Source organism: Xiphophorus hellerii, chromosome 4 (assembly GCF_003331165.1).
Source record: "Xiphophorus hellerii strain 12219 chromosome 4, Xiphophorus_hellerii-4.1, whole genome shotgun sequence".
Taxonomy (NCBI): domain Eukaryota; kingdom Metazoa; phylum Chordata; class Actinopteri; order Cyprinodontiformes; family Poeciliidae; genus Xiphophorus; species Xiphophorus hellerii.
The window spans coordinates 11103455-11122458 of NC_045675.1; the positions used below are offsets into that span (position 1 = coordinate 11103455).

Consider the following 19004-nt stretch of genomic DNA (forward strand, 5'->3'; position numbering starts at 1 on the left):
CTTCTATGTATGTGCACAAAAACGAGCCTGAACGGATCGTCAGCGGATTATTATTTCAAGTTCATTTTTACAGATACATTAGGTAACTATGCAGACAACCTGGGCTTCATTAACCCCGTCCAAAGTGCTACTGGCTGATAACCTCCATGCCACACTGCATGAACACATTGATTCTTATAAGAGGAGCCCTAATCACAATTTCAGTGCATCGACTGTTAAACGCTTTTCAACAGACTGGCATTTCTATACTAAAAATTCTGTTCCAAGTTAAATCTCGTCTTTTCGCTGCCTAGTCTTTTGAAAATTAATGGAAATACAAATCTGAGGAATATAAAACTGTGTAATGCATCAATAGTTTGTTTTGATTTTCATTAATTGCTTAACATCTCTCTTAAATTAAAATTCAGTGATCTGCACCTCTAGGTTCTACATTTTGACTAAGTTACAATAACCAAAATAGTTATGCAATATTAATTTGTTGTTATTATATTAATCTGAATTCCTATTTTTCAGATTCTATATTGTTAGAGAAAATTAAGAGATTGGTAACTTATCCAACTGAGACATTAGATGTGGCAAAAACCCTGACAGTAAAAACAATCTTCCCAATTAGAACCTTTCCAGCTCTAATTCAGCAGAGCATAACAGGAAGAAAAAGAAATTACACTCCGACTGGCAACTGACCAACTCCAACATTTAGGGACCTCTTTTGATGACTGCAAAATATATTTTTTTTCATAACATTAATTAGTGCAGCCTACCTCAGAGGCCCATTGCAGCAAACACAGGCAACTCTAGTTAAAAGTCTCTTTTAACGTGCACGGTTTCCACACATAAGCACGAACACGAGCAAAGACGATAAGTGAATTAGAGAAGCTTTATAGCAGCCCTCTGTGAGCAGTAAACAGACGTTTATAACTCTATAAAAACCAGCAGAATATTAGAAAGCTCCAGGGAACCAGCACATTGCAAGAAGACTCAATCTGCAATGTCTTACGTTTGCCTAAAACACGTTACACCACATATAATTATTGGGAAGGAAGTACACCAGGGATGACCAGTTTTTGTCTAACCCAGTTTATTTTTAAATCAGTAAAACAACAGGAAAGTGGAAGCAGAAAAGTAACGCAAAAGAAACATATATATATATATATTTATATATCTATTATCTTTAACATTCATTTTCTCATTTTTAAGCACATCACAACCAAATGCTTAAGTCCAAAAAGTAAAAGAGGTTAAACAAGGTTTTCTTTAAGATACACAATTCATTTATTTCCTTGTCATTCTTTCCACAGTCCCCCAAGAAGAGATGTCAAAGGCAACTGTAGCCAATTATTTCAAACACTTTGCTCACCATAGTTCGGTTTCCTCAGTTACAGCAAACCAAGGAGGAGGAAAGAGAACAAACAAACCAAATGATATAATGAAAGATGTGGAAAATAGGAGGAAGGGTCATCCTGCTGAATGAAAATCAAATGTTGTATTGAGGAATATTAATATACTGGTTAACGGAGAGAAACTCAATACTTCAATGCTGGCATGGAAACTAGCCGGCAGTGAAGGGCTAAAATATGATGTGCAAGACCTGGTTAAACAAAAGAGTCCAAAACAGGAACCCATCACTTACTTAATGCAGCTTCAGTCCTCAGTCAAAAGTCTTCAATATGTAAGGATGCAAGTCAAGGTCCAGGGATTCCTCATTAGCACATCGTCTCGTATGTCCTTAAAACCAGCCTTTTTCAATTTTGCATACAAGCACACAAAAACCTCATATTTGTTGATTAAAGAGCATGGATTTGAAGAAATGCTTACATGTGAAAGATAAGGAGAGGATAAGCAGATTGAAAAAAAAGAAACATAGCCCCTTCCCAACACTGAAATCTACATAATCCAAGAACAAGGGGTTTGCTGTCCCCATGTGTCCACATCCGGCACAGTCTGTAGGTCCTGATTATAGACCGTCAGTGTCCAGAAACTTTTCTTTCTTTTAGTCCACTATTTCAGAAGCACCTTCAGATTTAAACAATGTGGAAACAAATGGTTAAATGGTTTTCTGCAGAGCAAAGGAAAATAAAGCGAGCTGGTGTGAGGGCGAGGGCAGGGTGAGCGCCGAAGATCCTGAGGTGGGTGATTAATAGCGGTTTGTCTTTCTGAAGGGGTCAGGGTTGTAAGAGCTGGATGGTCAGTGTGGGTTAGACGTGACTTGAACCGAGGCTGGCTAACTAGCTAGCCTCACAAAGTCCATACTTGGCGCAGGGTACAAAGATGCTCTGGTCTGGATTCTGAGGTAAAGAGCAGTCTAGAAACAGCGCCAAAGCCAAAGTGTGCAAGAAGTATGACCAATTCTTTCTCCATTTTCTCCTCCTGATCATTCTTTTTTTTTGTCTTTTTTTCTGAGGTAAAGAGTACAGTCTGGTTTCCAACACAAACATAAGAGCTATTTCAACTTGACATCCCTTTATATACTTTCACACCATTCATAGATTTGTAGTCAAGTGCTCCTTAAAAAAATTATAATTTCTTTTCTCAAATGTTCCTCTCATCGAATTTATTTTACTTGCAACAGGCATCTTAGCAAAAGGGATATGATCAGACCAAGAGGAGCAGGGGAGAATTGGAAAGTGAGCCAATTTTAAAATGGACCAAATTTAGGTTTGTATCCAAAAAAAAAAAAAAAAAAAAACTTCAAAAACCCTGAAGAATTAAAGAAAAGGAAAAAAATCATATCCCTGTTAGTGCTCAGACTCCTCTGGGGAGAATTGCTGCTCATGAACACTCCTCCCCGATGCGCTGGCACGAGCGGCCCACTTTACGGTCCAGCTTGACCATCTTGAGCACAGCCTCCTGACGGCCGCGCCCCTGGTGGTCAAAGAGACAATCGTGTTGCTCAGGAAGACGATGGAGCATGCAGAAGATGAAGCCTGGACAGGAAGGGAGGGGTCATTGGTATGAGAGGGAGAAGGTCATTTAATTTACTGCATTCAAAAAACATAAAAATAACAACTGAGCATGTAAAAAATACCACAAACAACAGACCGGATTAGACTTTAAATAGTTCTGCTTGCCGTTTTCTATTCCGATTCTATTCAGCAGAGAACAATCGTCTTCCTCACAGACTCCGCTGAAGCAATAAATCTGGCCGATAAAGTATGCTCAAAACGGTCAGAAATTATTGTTGGCTCTATTTGTCAGAAATTACTTAATTAATACACATTATAACACTGCAGCCATTCAATAAATGGTGATTAAAAACCCAGTTTGACATCTGGCTGCAACGCAATTAAAACCCGTATGACGACTGCACAAAAGAAGGAAATAGAAGGCGGAAAGTTGGGCAACAATGGGACATAATTTTCCTCCGATCAGAAACCACACATGCAAAATTAGCCACCAAACTCTTTTGATATTCTAAGCTCTACTTAATTAAACCTTTTGACAGTATTAGTGAGCTGATTATTAATGAACTAACTTTCCATTTTTTTACTTTTCACTTTTTAACACATTTTGATGAAATATGTCAACAAAGGTCAAGTTTTTAAAGATTACACATCCTTATATTTGGGTTTTCCTAAATATTTAACTTAACAGAAATAAGCAAAAAAAGCAAAATTAAAAGTCATTGTGTCCGTCACCTTTGAGCACTGAATGTAACACAAAAGAACACTGACTAATCCACAACCAAAGCTTACTGACAGTGACTTAAGCTACATAAAATGCATTACTAACCTTTACTACCTTTGCTGTTGCTTAAAACGCATTGAGCAAATTTTAAGTGCAGGAACTCTTTCATTAAATGGTAATTTATTTTAATTGCTATTGCATCTTTTTCAGCCACACTTTTTCCTTCCACACCACTTTCTATATATAGGTTTGGATACAGCAGTTAGGATACAGTAACTTTTTCAGCAAATATCTCTGTGGCTTACTTTTTGTACTGTATGTAAATGACTAAAACATCTGATGAACAACTGTCAAGCCTGAGGACATCTGTAAGAACCACAAAGCCTTTCTGTATCAAAAATTTATTTGTTTGGATTGGCCCATTGTAAAATAATTTTGCTTAAGAAATTGGGTTTTCACATCAGATACTTGAAATGCATCTCCCTCTGAGTGTGCTCACTCTATTAAGTAGAGGTTTTATTGTTTGAATAGAAACACTAAAAGAAAAATCACAGCTTTTCTAAATGATTGAGATGTGCCTGTATTCACTTAATCTTCTTTAAATACCCTGAACAGATCAGGTAATTATTTCTCTCTAAATATGAAGAACCTGAACAGGGGGAGAAAAGGTGGGATTCAAGTTTTTTCCTAACTACATTTTTATTCCACTAATTTAAATTGACTCATGTTACTGCTTGTGGACCTGGTATGTCTGTAACTGCATAATATTCTGAGAGCAACGTGATTCAGAAGGATTTTGTTCTTGGGTATTTTAGCCTCTAATGTCAAAACTAATGAGTTAATTAGCAGTTTAATACAAGAGCCATTCCCTTATGTCATACTAATACTTAGAAAATTTATATTAGAGGCAAGGCGAATCGAGCAGATGCCTACTGAGTGTGACAACACTGGATCTCTTTCTCTGCTGGCGGATTCTTTCCTCTCCGATTTACAATCTGAAATGCATTCATGCTTTCAACTCATTTTCAGATCCTCTTGGCTTACAAACAGCAGCACATTCTGCCAGGACCATTAGCAAAATAATCTGAAATGACTGCAACAGTCGAAATTACTATAATAGCCACCATTTCCTCTTTTGGTTTCCTAAAAGCCATGTTTTCACAGTAAGCATTAAACTATTAGGAATTGATGACCAATGCATTGGACAAAAAGGGGAGAAGTCAATTTCCAATTTAGATATTACTGCACTGGTATAAGGAGGCTGATATTAAATAGCAAAGAGCTTTGACTTTTGAAGTACTTTAATTTGTATGCAAACAAGTTGATTAGGAAGCCAAGTATTGGTTTAAACTGCATTAGGCCTTGTGGTAATTGGCTTATGTTTTATTCGCAATGAGAAACATTCAAGCTTCCTGCAATGGTCCCCATAGGCCAACAAAAGCACAAAAACTAATGGCAGAGCCAAAGCTGAATTGCTCTTCTGCAAGACTTCTAATCCGTAATTAAAACTTTGAGCCAGATAATGTAAATGTATTTTTTAATCTTTAAGGCAGGTACTACTCAATGCTGTAGTACACACACACACTTTGGATTTGACCTTTTACCTAAATGAGCTCTCTATGTTAAGATCGCTCAGAAATATTTATCTGTACTTTAGGTAAAGTCAAAGCAAACATCTAATCAATTTAAGTGGTATTCCAATTTTTTAAAAACATATCTAACTTTAAATGCTAAAAAAGTCTAATTTATAATCTTATTTTACTCATGTAGAAATCCAGAAGGCTTTTTAACTATAAGTTTCAACCTTTCCCTTTCAGTTTCAGTATTGACTCATTGTTGTTTCTGTTCCAAAGGAATTTTAATCTTGACAATTACCCAGAAATCCCATAATTCTTTTCTCATAATTCTAATAATTTTAATATGTCATTCAAATCACTCGCTGGAAAGGTAGGAAAAAAAAAAGACATGTTCATACTAATCCTGTATGTACTGCGCTTGATAAATGTGTTAATCAGTGTGTTCAACTACAAATGTACCTAGATGGATCATATTACTGATAATGTCATCATACCACAGCGACAGGAGCCCAGTTCCTGCTGTACCAGCTCCAGTTTAGTTTGGCAGCGATGGCAACGTTTGCGGCTCCGCTGTTTAGAGCCGCTGCGAGAAGAAAATGGCGAAGATGACAATGATGATGACGACGATGAACACTCCTCACCCTCTGGGACCTCAGCCACCCTGGCTCGCTTCTCTGGTGAAGAGTCACTTTCTGACTCTGAGGCTTAAGACACAGGAAAATGTGCACAGATAAAGTAAACAAGATAGGACAAAATAAACAACTGCAAAAAATTACAATTAACTGCATTTCCAGGAGTTCTTGGTTATATTTACAGTTAATTTTGATTATGTATCACAGATTTATTGTAGCAAGGTTTAACATTGCTGAAGGTAACTATTATAAATGTTTGTTAAACTGTCACTATGTCCTGACAGTGAGACAAATTCATGAAAAGAATGAATAATTGGTGGCAGAGAAACAACCTAATATTACAGAAAAATAGAATTTCTTACAATCTTTACAAGCTCCGCTGTGGAGGAGGAGCTGTAGCGCAGCAGAGGAAAAGGCGGAGGGAGTGTGCTTGTTCAAATTTTCAGGCTAAGCTTATGGTTTTCTCAAAACTCCCTGCTGCAGTTTTAAAAGTTGAAGCAAACGAGATATAAAAAAAGCAGCATAATGATCAAAACAAGTAAAGATTGACCTGTTTTCTGTAAGAGATTAACATATTTGAAGGTTGTTATCCAATCTAAAATGGTTTAAAGATGAATTAACAACTGTTAACTACTGAAAGAGGGCAAAATGCTGGTTTGGTGTCAAAAAAACGAAGGAGGGAGAAAGCAAGATTAATAGGTCTCCTGTTTTAGATTACATGCCCGACATGAGGGACAGTAGGAGCCTGTAGCAAGCTTCCGCTGGTTGGCTAGAATTTCAACTCAGCTTTTCTCATCAATCCAGCAGACTTTTTCCCCAGCCCTGCCAAAATGCAGATCAGCACTCAATAAATCTCTGAGAACTAGGCCATGCAGTGCAGTCAGACATCCCCCTCCCCGTCCCACTAGCCTGTCTCATCGATCCCCTATATATGCGAGTGTGTGAGTCTGTACATGTGCAGCTTCAAGCTGTGAAAAATGGCATCCTTTCTCCCTTAGCCTTACTATCCTTGTATGTTGCTGTTAATCTATATGGGTTAAAGTAATCTTACAAGTAATTTAAATTAGATTTGAAGTTAGGCTAAACAGCTTTAATTTGGATCACATACAACAAAAAAATGTGCAAAAACAGTGCAAGTGCAGGTTTTAAACATAAATACATATAGGCCTGAACTGATGTAACACGTGAATGTGTGTTTAACCCCAACACTCACATGACTCTGTAACTTTAGACAGGAGATCAGCACATTCACACACAGCGGGGAGAGAGTTGCCTACTTACTCCACAGCTGTCTTAGATCATGTCACGTTGTTTTGCCTCTAACTTACAGTGGCTCTCAAAAGTCTCCACACTTCGGTAATGTAACCCACACGTGACTTTTATCCTGTGCAATTTAACTGAATACATACACTTATTTGGGCAAAAATAGAACGTAATGGTGAAATGGTTGCATAACTTTGCACGCTCTTGAACTAATACTTTGTTAAAGCAACTTTGATTCCAATTTAGTACACATTCGATTGAAGTTTACAGAGGTTTTACAAATCTATCCAGTTGTGACTTCTCTTATCCTCTTTTGAAGTCATTGTTTTGTCAGCTTAAGTGTATACTTGTGCCAATTGTATAGCTAGAAAATATTTTAATTGTTTTTTTTTTTAGCTTTCGTGAAGACAGAAAGTTCTGTGCCAAAACAGACTGGTATATGGAAATATATTAGCCTCCTCCACCTTGACAAAAAAGAAAACAAAGTAACCCCAGAGCATGATGCTACCACCACTATTTTTCACGGTGTTCTTCTGGTGAAGTCCAGTGTTGTTGTTCTGCCAAACAAACATTACAAAATTGTAGGCCAAACATTCAAGCTTAATTCACATTCTTCCTCAAGGTTTCGGGAATGTCTAGTCATGTTCTCTTTGGGGGAAAAGAAATACATATTTTTTAAATTACTCTAGAATATAGACTGTTGTTACATTCAGATAACCAGCACATTTAGGAAATTCTTGCATTTCCTTCAATGTTATTGTCAACCTCTCTTGTTCAGTTTAAGTCTTCTCTTCTTGTCAGAAATGTTTTGTGATGTCCCATTTTTTTCCTTGTAATATGGTGTGTATAAAATGCATTGGAATATTTTGTACCCTTTTCTTGACTGAGGAACTTGTACAAGAAGTTCCTTTATTTCCTCTCCCACCTGAGATTAGTGAAAGGATGCAAATGAGCAAATGCAAAAGACTCCTACTAGCTGAACTTTACAGCTTTAATCACAATGACTAAAGGGAGGTGTGAGCTCCAGAAGACTGGAGTAATTTTGCATTTTTACTTTATAAATCTGTTAATTTTTCTTGAGTTTTACAGAATATTTGTTATATAATATTTAAGAATACGTTTCAAAATGATTATGGAATAATTTTATTTCTTCACAAAAACCTGAAGTTTTACCTGGGTGGTGCACACTTTTGAGAGTCATTGTAGTTCATGTCACTTTATGTCTGAGTTGTACATCCTGGCTACTGTTCTAAGTGTCTTTGCCCACACTAGCAAACAAGTAGTTAGCTTTTGTTTACTCATTCTGCATGAACCACATATCCTTCCCATCAGAATGCTCCCAGGAAAAAAACAAATCTCTTTTGGATCTATCCAATGCCCTTGATCCTACTAGGCTCTCAAAAATCAGCTGTGTAAGTGAAAAGAACAAGCGAGTGGTAAAAGACATAACAGAACCAAGGCATACCAGATTCGTATGAGCGCTTTGTGGGGGTGGAAAGTGAAGCCAAGACAGTATCTGTGTTGGATAGTCCTGAAAAACAGACAATACAAACAAAAAGGAAGCAAAAGTAAGAAACGGCAACAATTTTAAAAAACAACTGAATGTGATGATATTGTTTCTTCCCTCTTAAGACTCAGTTTTGCTTTCTTAGATCACCATTTTCTTCTGTCTAGGTCTTTAAATTATTAATAATAGAATAGGGATGTTTCACTACATTACAAAGATTCAAATGAAGCAGGGAGACAGATGGGTGCACTACTGGGTTACACTGAAAAGCTCAGTTTAAAATCAGAAAGCACCATAAACAAAGGCTATCAGACATTTTGCCCATGGTTGCTTGGATACTCTTGTACCATTTTCCACACAGTACCAGCTAAAAAGACCGTGACTCTCCAGTGTGGAATCCATTATTTAAGCTGTGAGGTGTTTTGGTTTTCCACACCAGCTATGATGGATAGCTAACAAAAGATGCTAAAGCCTCCTGTGAGCAGACTGAAACCAAACCACAGATGGTTAAAAAAACAGTTTCTATAAAAGCCCTACAAAATATTTTTTTATACGATGCATAATCTGCTATTTCAGTTTCAAATCTCAGAAAAGTTTTACCTTTCAGTGAACTTTATACATAATTGACTCCTTGTTCTAAGGAACCCAACAGTTACACACACATATCTGTGAGAATGAGAAAAACAACAGTAATACTAAACAATTTAATGGTAATGGAAAAAATACTTTTTTTAAAATCACCTAAATTTATATAATTTGTGAAGCTAAGCAGATAAATAAACTAGCTTCAACAGAATTTTTTTTCAAAGATAAAAATATATTTGCAATATATTGCATGAATCTAATATATAGTCAAAATTATCCCTTCAGTTATTTCACAGTTGACAAGGTTAGTGAGTTTTTTTTTTTAAGTACCACACATCAATTTTAGTGCTACTTTTTTCACCTGTGCCAAATAGACCTCTACAAATAAACTTGTCACACTATAGGGATGACGGATGCCAGGGCAATTGTAGGTGTCCTATTTGGACTTTTGCTTCTGAGAAGACATCCTTTGTTATCACTCTGTTGGTGCCTATAAGGACAAGTGGAACTTGCTTCTTCTGCAGACATAGCAATCAACTAAATGCTATGAGACAGATTTTGTTCAATAAAATTGAAAATTTTGTATTTTAACTCACTTTTGGTGATTTAATTTCCTTTTAACGCCTTATATCACCATTATGCACCTCTTTCAATGTTTTGTGTAATTTTGATCAATTAGATTTTGACACTAGTTAGATAGTTTAAACCAAAATAATGAACAAAAAGATCTCAGGAGAATGGAAGTACACTCGCCCAAGGTTACCAGCAAAGGGGGCAGAGCAGTGGGAGAAGTACAACCCAGTACTACACTCAAAAGCAAAATGCTCTTTTGGGATAAAGATAGGAGGATAACTAAAGTTAGAATACTGTAAGGATTTTTTTTTTCTGACAGACCAGAAGCAATTAAGAGGATGATAATGTTTGAAGACTTAAGAGTACAAGAGACACAAAGTGAGGAAGATTGAGCTGACTAAAAGATGAGTCTTAGCGATCCAGATTGGAATGTTATGTCATTTGTAGTAATTTTGGTTATTAAGTAAAATGAGTGATTTCAATGTGTTTTGCATAGAAATTCATTTTCTATGGTGTCTATATGCTTAGAGACATTTTCCTAGCAGGAACAGAATGATGTGGATCTTTGAGCTAAAACCAGAATTAACACTGGAAAATAAGAAATGCTGCTTTGGCATCGGATTGGACAGATCCTGACTGGTTCCTGTATATTCACAATATGGTTTTGTTTTCCCACAAAAGCCGGCAGCACAGGTTTTGGCACATTTCAAACAAGGAAGCAAGCAAACAAAACATTTTTTTTGAGTTGGTGCTGAAAAGCTCGTTTTCCATCTGTGGTCAGGAAGAGAGTTTTCACCATCTGACTCAAAATCCAATAAAAATGTGTTTTTGAGATACCTATCTTTGTCCATATGTCTCAGAAAACCAAATCACAAACTGTAATAAAAAGCATGCTGAGCAGCATATTTTAGGAAAAAATTAAAAACAAAACCTTTGGTCTTACCATTCTGAATATGAACAGATGCCACTCCAGTCTCTCCTGGCGAAGGTTCTTCTGAAATGTTGGATCTTGACATCAGGGACTGACTAATGCTGTTTGTTTCAGTACAGAAGATGTCCGTTTGACTGCTGCCGGTGCTTGAAGAGGTCTTTGGGGCACAATCATCGTTTGGCTGTTTCTTCTCAGTGTCTATGAAGAAATTGGCAGGTTGAAATGTGTTTTCTTCTTGTCTCAGTCTACTTATTCCAAAAGAACTTTCATGTTTTCAAAATTAACAGGGCAATGTTTCAAATATGTGTGGCACAGAGTTGCATCTTTGGATGAAGAACAAAACTGAACAGATTTTAGGTTAAGAGCCAAGACTTTCTGGCATGTGATTATAACCTGAGCCAGGTGAAATTAAAAGGTTCTGGAGATAAAATACCCAGAGATGCATAAATATAAGTATTCTGTAATATTCTGTAATGCAATTTTTGGACATACTAATGACCAAGTTTTAGTAATCAGAAAAACAGTCAAATGATATCTTGAGATTATGTTTTAAACACTAGCCTTTTATTTTATTGAGCATTTTATGAAGAAATACTTGAAGGCCTTTTAACCCTGTAGTAGATTTTTTTTCTTCACATATTTACTAGCCTCTATGAGTGAGTAAAAGTTTAATTTTATATGACATTTGCCCAGACAGTGGTCACAAAGTGCTTCACAGGAAAAGTATATTCAACAAAATATACAGCAATCAATGCACACCACATAAAATGAATACAATAAAACCATGAATGCACATTATAAAAGCTTATACAGCAGTATCTGTGAAAACTGTAAAACCATATTTTACAGGCATCGTTAATACAATACAGTCCCAGCTTGTTTTCCTGTGTAAACTTGTAACAAAGTTATTTAGAAGACCGCATAAAAATATTCAATCAAAACTGCTCACCACTTTCTAAAATGGGAAATTTATTTACGTAGAGACAAGTAGCATTAACTCGACTTAGTGTACTCCTCATTTAATACAGTAAGAGGTAGAATATACCAAGCACAAATGCATAGATGAGAATAACTTACCTGCGAAACATTTAGAGCAGAGATTCTTAGTTTTGCTCGATCTGGGGGGATTAGAGAACACTTTGTTAATGACATCTTCAGTGGTTAACAGAGAAAAATAAACACCTGAGCTCTAAGATTCAATTTTATGGAAGATTGCAAGACTAATTGATCAAGCCGTTAACCAAGGTCTGCTTTGCAACAACAGAAAGTCTCTCTCTTCAAGAACGGAATGTAAAATGTCCAGCAGCTCATTAAAACCATGGCCAAAACAAGAAATTAACTAAATAAAATAATAAAAAGGCTATAGAAGAGAATGGAGTGCAGATCAGTACATGTTGGCGGGTTAATAAAATACAAAACACAACCAACGTAAGAAGTAGTACAGAAATACAAAAATTACGTAAAATGAGTATTTATTTTCTATGATGTCTAGATAGGTTCATTATTCAGGTTACAGGAGAGCAAGAGAGAGCAAGACTTTTAGGAGATAACAGGAAGGCTGAAGTTATTACAGTAAAGTTACAGCAGAGTTTTAAACTTTTTCACATCCAACTTTTCTCTGTGATGGAACATGCTGGATTTGAAAATGCGGGCGGTCTTTTGAAAATCTCTAAATTAAGGTAAAAGTCCACATTTCTTTGGGAATATACAGAGTATAAAGTTTACAGTTAGCAAAGCTAATAGTAATTAATGTTATCTTTTTACGACTCTGTACCCCCAATAGGAATTATCAATGTCTGTCCAGGGAGAAAGGACAGAAAAAAATTATCTTATATGCTTTTTATATTATAGTTAAAGTGAAAAGAGGATTAATTAAAATTACTATTGGTTTTATAAGAACAGGAACTTGGAAAATTAGGCACAATACTTTCATTATGGAATCTCTAATCAGCAGTACATTTAATAAAACTTTAGTCCTAAAATCCCATTACTTACTCCTAACAGAGTAATCTTAGAGCAGCAGATGTTTGGAATTAGCAATTATGTTCCAAATAAAATCAAAAGTCGGGCACCGTTTTGGCAAGGCAGACAGATGACATGACAACTGTTTAAACAATTTGTTGCTTTTGCAACAACTGTTAATAAAAAACCTCAAATAACCTGACCTGTTCATGAACAAAAGTATTTTAGTTTCCTAGAGCCCTAAATGTGCTATTTACAGTCCCCAATACATGGTTCTTCCTTCTCATCTTTAAACAGATCTTAGAAATAAAATAGCTATTGTTACAGAGTTGACCGGCAAAGCCTTGATGGTTTCAGTAGCGCAGCTCTTTCTCAACAGATAGCTCTAGCTTCCTCCTGAGAAGGCTCTTCTCATTTCCTCTCAGGCCGTCGTCCTGACTGTCTGTGCACAAAGTGTGACGGTCGCTGCTATCAGTCACATTCTATTTATTTTGGGCGCTTCGTTGCACACCTTTGTCCTCGTTTCTAAAAGTAGGGTCAGCTGCAGTCAACCAGAGGGGATGGCTGGTATTTTCTAAGTATATATGGTCTTGAGTTTGAAACAGAAAAGAGGAAACAAGAAACTAGGATGAATCCTAAATCTCATGAATGTAGAGAGCATATAACCCCCATCTTTCTATTAGCCCTGCAAATGAAAGGCAATCAAACCACAGTTTCAATAAGAAAGATTGGAATGAAGACGGGCGAGAAATATGCTGAAGCCTAAATAAAGTCTGAAAAGAGTGGAGAAAATCTGTGTTTCATCACTGGCCCAGTGGTAACAAGAAGACCTAATTAGGAAAGATTCTGTCATCTATAGTTTAAGTGACACAAAACTGGGTTAAAATTGTTAATGTTTGAGGAAGTCTGATTCTGTTAAGATATTACTGATATAATCAAAACTAAAAGATCTAACAAAAACCTACCAAATCTTCCAAGACATTGTGTCACCTGTGAGGGAGCCTAAATTATTTAGAGTGATGGTCTATCACATACAGGAACTAAGCTGAATTTAAGTCACAAGGGAAGATGAGACCATAAATAATGTACTACTGTGCCAAATTTGCTGTGTAAAATTATTCCTTTTTACAGTTTCCACAAAAAATGATGAACAATAAATAGGAAATGTTATGCTAGACTGTAGCATTAATTGTGTGCCATTTTCTGCAGACAGAAAAAAGCCATCGTAGAAAAATTAGGTTGACACCTGTGGTCAAAGTGTACAGCAGTTTAAAGTCACAGTTTCAAACCTGTGACTTTTTTTCAGGAATGCCATTCCTGCGGTTTGGACGCTTTCTATTGAGAATGCTGAGACAAAGTAGCTTCAGCATAGAGCACAGCACCTTTTAGTTCACTACTTAGCCAAAAGCTTAATGTAAGATTGTCTCTAAATAATTTACAACAAGCATTAATTTTACAACTTGAGAAAAATGCAAAATTCTGTCTCCAAGAAGAAACCAGATGAAAGAAAACACACCCAGCTGCCATTCTGTCTGCTTTTTCTCCGAGCTGCAAAAACCAAAATGAATGGGGAAAAAAAGATTTCTGAGCATTAGAAGAAATTAGTGAAGGATTCATATTACAACAGCTCATCTGGTGTTGGTTAAAGTCAGATTTATTTCTATATATTTAATGTATGATGGACAATGACTTAACAGCTGGGAGGTGTATTAGATGAACATTAAACTGATTATCTTGACTAGAGCCAATTTACGAGAGTTCCTGTGTGTTTCTTATGTATGCCTTATTTAATCACACTGCTATTAAACAGAGAATACCTGAACACAATCACAGTCAGGCAAATAGAAAAATAGTCAACTTTCTTATTACTACTACTCACATTAAATATGTTTTATTATATGAAATACTTACACCACACTAACTAAAAATAATTATTGAATCAAATCCAATTAAAAATGCCAATATAAACCCATCTATTTTATAATGAGTTCATAAATTTCTAAATCAGCACTGAAGTGTACCTAAAATAATCAATTTTATATTTATTTTCTTAAGCAGAGACCAGTTATGACTTAATTCTTAGATGGCCAGCTACAGCTATACATGGTGTGAGGAAGAGTTTGACAAAATGGCACAAATGGGGAAGTCAAACATTAAATGAGTTCTGAATGATCAAACTGAATAATGAGTTCCCTCAGTTTAGACAGTAATCTACAATAAGAAACATCTGTTTTTCATCTTCAGCATTAAAAGCAGATTAAATGGCATTACTAGAAATACCATTTACCACTCATTCATTGCCCACTTGCAATAATCCTTCTGATAGTTACTCAAGCGACCTGCATGTTTCTCAAATAGTGACAGCAGCCTGAAGAACCTAGCACTTTGGTACCATATTCAGAAATAATGATGAACATTCAGCTTAGCCTTCATATTTTCTAAAGTTTCCATGCTCATTGGCTGTGTCTGCAAAACTCTTGATTCTGACCACCCAACTCTTTTGTCTGCTTAATGAGCACAAATTCTTCACTTACACCTGCTTTACTTACAGAAGTACTGGCTCACGACTTTTTGTTTCGGTTGTAGGGGAAATGCATTCCAGTTAGACGAAAGAATGTCAAACTACCTGCCACAAAATGGTGTGGCTAGAATGAATGTTGGAAAAGTATACCTCTCTACCACATGAGAGAAATTAAATCTCAGAATGTCAACCAACCTATAAAAAAATATCAAGGCAGTCAAACTGTCTGTACTTGTATTATGTTACTTAGCAAAAAAACTCTTTGGAATTTGGCCTTTTATATGTTTCAATATACTTAATCTAACTGTATTATACTAAAGCAGTTAGAAAAACACACAACAGACTTTAAATATATTTATCTACATGTGAATATAACTGATTAAGATTCTGTGTAGTGCCTTGGCATAATTTTATAAATTGCAGTTTTCTGAGTTGAAGCTTGCATCATACAGCACACTGTTCAAGTAAAAATTTAAACACCAACTCAATTTGGAGCAACCTTTTTACTTTTTTACAGCAGTTTGGAAGACGGGATCCATTCCAAAGTTGAACAATACATTCAGAGCAATATAATATAAACCTTTTAACTTAGTTTAAATACATTTTTAGTATTTGCACTGCTTGCAACAACAGTTGTCCAAGTCCAATCTTTGAGAACTACTATCCTGGAACTTTAGTTGCATCCTTTCTCCGACACGCCTGAACTAAATGGATGGCTTGTTACCAGGCATCTGCAGAGCGAGCTGAAGAACATACTGATGAGGGAATTCAGCTTTTTCATTCAGGTGTGTTGGAGCAGTCATGAATCTAAAAGTTGCAGGATAGCAGCTCTTGAGGTATGAACTTGAGCAGCCAAGCTCTATAGCCAGGGTCTTCAAATCCAGGTTTTGAGAGCTGGTGTCCTACAACTTTTATGTGCCTCTCTGCTTCAACACACCTGAGTCAAATAATGAGGTCATTAGCAGGACTCTGGAGAACTTGACAGCATACTGAGGAGATGATTCAACCATCTGATTCAGGCGTATTTCACCAAAGACAACACTAAAAGTTGCACGACACCAAACAGTGAGGCCTGGATTTGAGGACCCCTGTTCTACAATATGCAAGATACTGTTTTGTTAAACTTTGTCAAACTGTTAATAATTAACACAATTTCAATGCAGGCATACATAAGCTGGATGTTAGTATCAGTAGGTCTGTGGATGCCCTTTTTCTCCACGTTTTATCTGTGGTATCTCCTCAATAACAAGTACGTACGTGCTATTGTGGGTTAAAGGTTTGAGAATCCCCACTGATAAAGTAAACACACCCAAAATGAACTTATTTACTTCCTGTTACACTGAAGAAGGTTGTCAAAAGGGACTGACCTTTTTTAGAATAGAATTTTAAAATTAACCTAAGAATCTCTGAATTAATATTCTCACATACCCTAAATAACCTAATTTGATAAATAAGCACACTTTTCTTGCCTGGGGAAAAAAAAACAAAAAAAAAAACACACAATTGAAAGGACTAAAATTATAATTTTCAAATCATCATTTGAAAAGGATTGTGACTAATCATTTTCAAATGTGACCAATAATAACTCAAAATAACGAGTAGTTTTTAAATGTATAACATTTATATACAATAAAGTATATAATAATAATAATAATAATAATAATAATAGTAACTATTATTATTTATTTATAATGCCCTTTATATTTTGAGATATCAATGGGATCAAATTATTTTGGTTAATTAACATAATTTCAAAAAGGTACAAACATCTCTCTATAGTCTCATAACATATCAGATCAGATACCAAGCAATGAAATCTAAAAAGAAGTTTTGGAATCCCTAAGAAACTAGATTTTATGGAGCCAAACGTTTGAGGAGGGATACAAATACATTTCAGCAGCAATGAATGCTCCGAAAACCACCACGGTCTACATTTATCAGAAAAGGAAGAAGTCTGGAGCCATAAGGAGCCTTCCTCAGTCTGGCCGTGTGACCACACAGACTGAATGGGGAAGAAAGCTTTGGTTAGAAAGTTGACCAAAACTCCAGTGGCCCAATGAGCTCCACTATTTCCTTTGTGGGGATAAGAGAACCATCAGCAAAGGCTAACAATCACTCTTGTATGGTAGTTGCCAGAAAGAGGCCACTCCTTTTCAAGTTGCAGCTAACTTGAAAATTGCCAAAAACAACTTTTAGATGAAAATTATTATCTGATCTGATAAGGCCAAAATAGAACCTCAATTCTATGTTTCTTTTGGAGAGAAAAATAGACACTGGCAACCACCACCTGCTGTGAAGCATAGTGGTGGTAGCATCCTGCACTGGGGATGTACTGGGCACCTAGTACACAGGAGATACAGTATGGTCACAGAAAAAAAAAAAAAAATCAAGAAACAATTCACCACATTTCTCTGGGACTGAGACTATGGCAACAATTCATCTTTCAACCCCACAGTTAAGATAACAAAGGCGTGACTTTAAAAGCAGTCTATGAATGTCTCTGAGTGGCTCAGCCACAGACTACACCTAAATCCAATTTAACATCTCTGGGAAGACCTAAAAATGGCCGTCTACTGACACTCCCCGTCCAACCTGAATGAGTTGAGAGGACCTGTAGAAAAAAATGTCCCTAACAGGTGTTAATACTGGATTAATAAGCATTCAACAAAAATCTGCACATATAAGCTCTTTTTCGTCTTTGAGAAAAAAATGTAAAAATATGTGCCAAGACGGAATTATGTTTATTTATTTATTTTTTTTTTTGAAAAAAATGGAACACTGCTGTGTTTTTACTCATGGTCTGCTTGACAGCCTTCCAGTGGGTTCAACCGTTTGCTACATGAACACGGTGTGTTAACTAGTTCCCACTGTATTAACGCTGAGTCCCACCTGAAACATTACATGTAGGATTTGTCGCACACTTACCCTAATGTCTACCTTCACAGGCTAAGGTTACCAAGGCCAGCTGCTGTTAGCTAGAAGCTAATGCTACAAAACAATGAGGAGGGGGTAATGACAAGAACGGCAGCTCATCTCTGTTAGGGTTGCTAATGCTAGTAGCAGTCGACTTTGCTAACTGTTGAGAAAGAAAGATACATTGTAAAGAAATATATTTGAGGAAATTTTCTGGCTTACCCCCAGAACCCGCACGGGCAGCGCGGGGGTAAAACGTTGACGTTGCTTGGACCCTTGCTACCCTCGCTCCCGGTGTCCCCCATATCGGACCTCCGTGACAAGCTGTCGCGTAGCAGGTGAATCCGTGGATGGAGTGAAGGCCTCCTGTTTGCTCTCAGCTAGCCCCGGCTTTAGAAGTCCCTACTCGGGTCGGAGTAATTCTTAAGAGTTTCAGCCGAAAATTAGTAGCTCTGCCGACACGAGCGGCTGGTGAACACGTAAAATTAATCCAGTCTCAGCGGGTGTCAGGGCCCGTCAAAGCCGACGACGGACAGAGCCACTGGGGACGACGGGCCGATCAGCTGGAGAGAGGAGCAAACCACTGGAAGAGATGGGAGGAGCGGTGAGTCGCTGTAGGAACTAAACTTCAGCTTATGTGTCTGTGCCGAAGAGTTTCAATAAAAAGTTGTGAGTTTTTTAATTCAACTCTTTGATTATTCACTAAAGGTTTTAAGTTTTTCAGAGAAACTAAGTTTTGGTATGATCCTGACTGTGATCGCTAGGGTGATTTTTTTTAAAGAAAGAGTCACGAATAAAACAAAAAATACAACTTGGATTGTGTCTGCTCCGCTTTAGTTTACAGATTATTATTTGACGCTGAAATATTTTTGCAGCGTTTAATTATGAGTATTCAGTATATTAATTCAGTAATGTA

At 36.6% G+C, this 19004-nt stretch overlaps 1 protein-coding gene across 2 annotated transcripts; it reads right to left on the reverse strand.

Annotated features, from left to right (window-relative positions):
• Window positions 1-1061: 1061 nt before the first annotated feature.
• LOC116718808 (AN1-type zinc finger protein 3-like) lies at window positions 1062-18688 on the reverse strand. Of its 2 annotated transcripts, none has more exons than XM_032561038.1 (6): window positions 18311-18688; window positions 11770-11810; window positions 10705-10890; window positions 8562-8627; window positions 5843-5905; window positions 1062-2924 (listed from the first exon to the last, which is right to left on the reverse strand). In XM_032561038.1, exons 1-6 carry the CDS (start codon window positions 18391-18393, stop codon window positions 2770-2772), a joined length of 594 nt encoding a protein of 197 aa, XP_032416929.1. In that variant the 5' UTR covers window positions 18394-18688; the 3' UTR covers window positions 1062-2769. The 2 variants fall into 2 exon arrangements, with proteins under 2 accessions (XP_032416929.1, XP_032416928.1); XM_032561037.1 differs by having other exon boundaries at window positions 5696-5905; window positions 18311-18685.
• Between the last annotated feature and the right edge of the window lie 316 nt (window positions 18689-19004).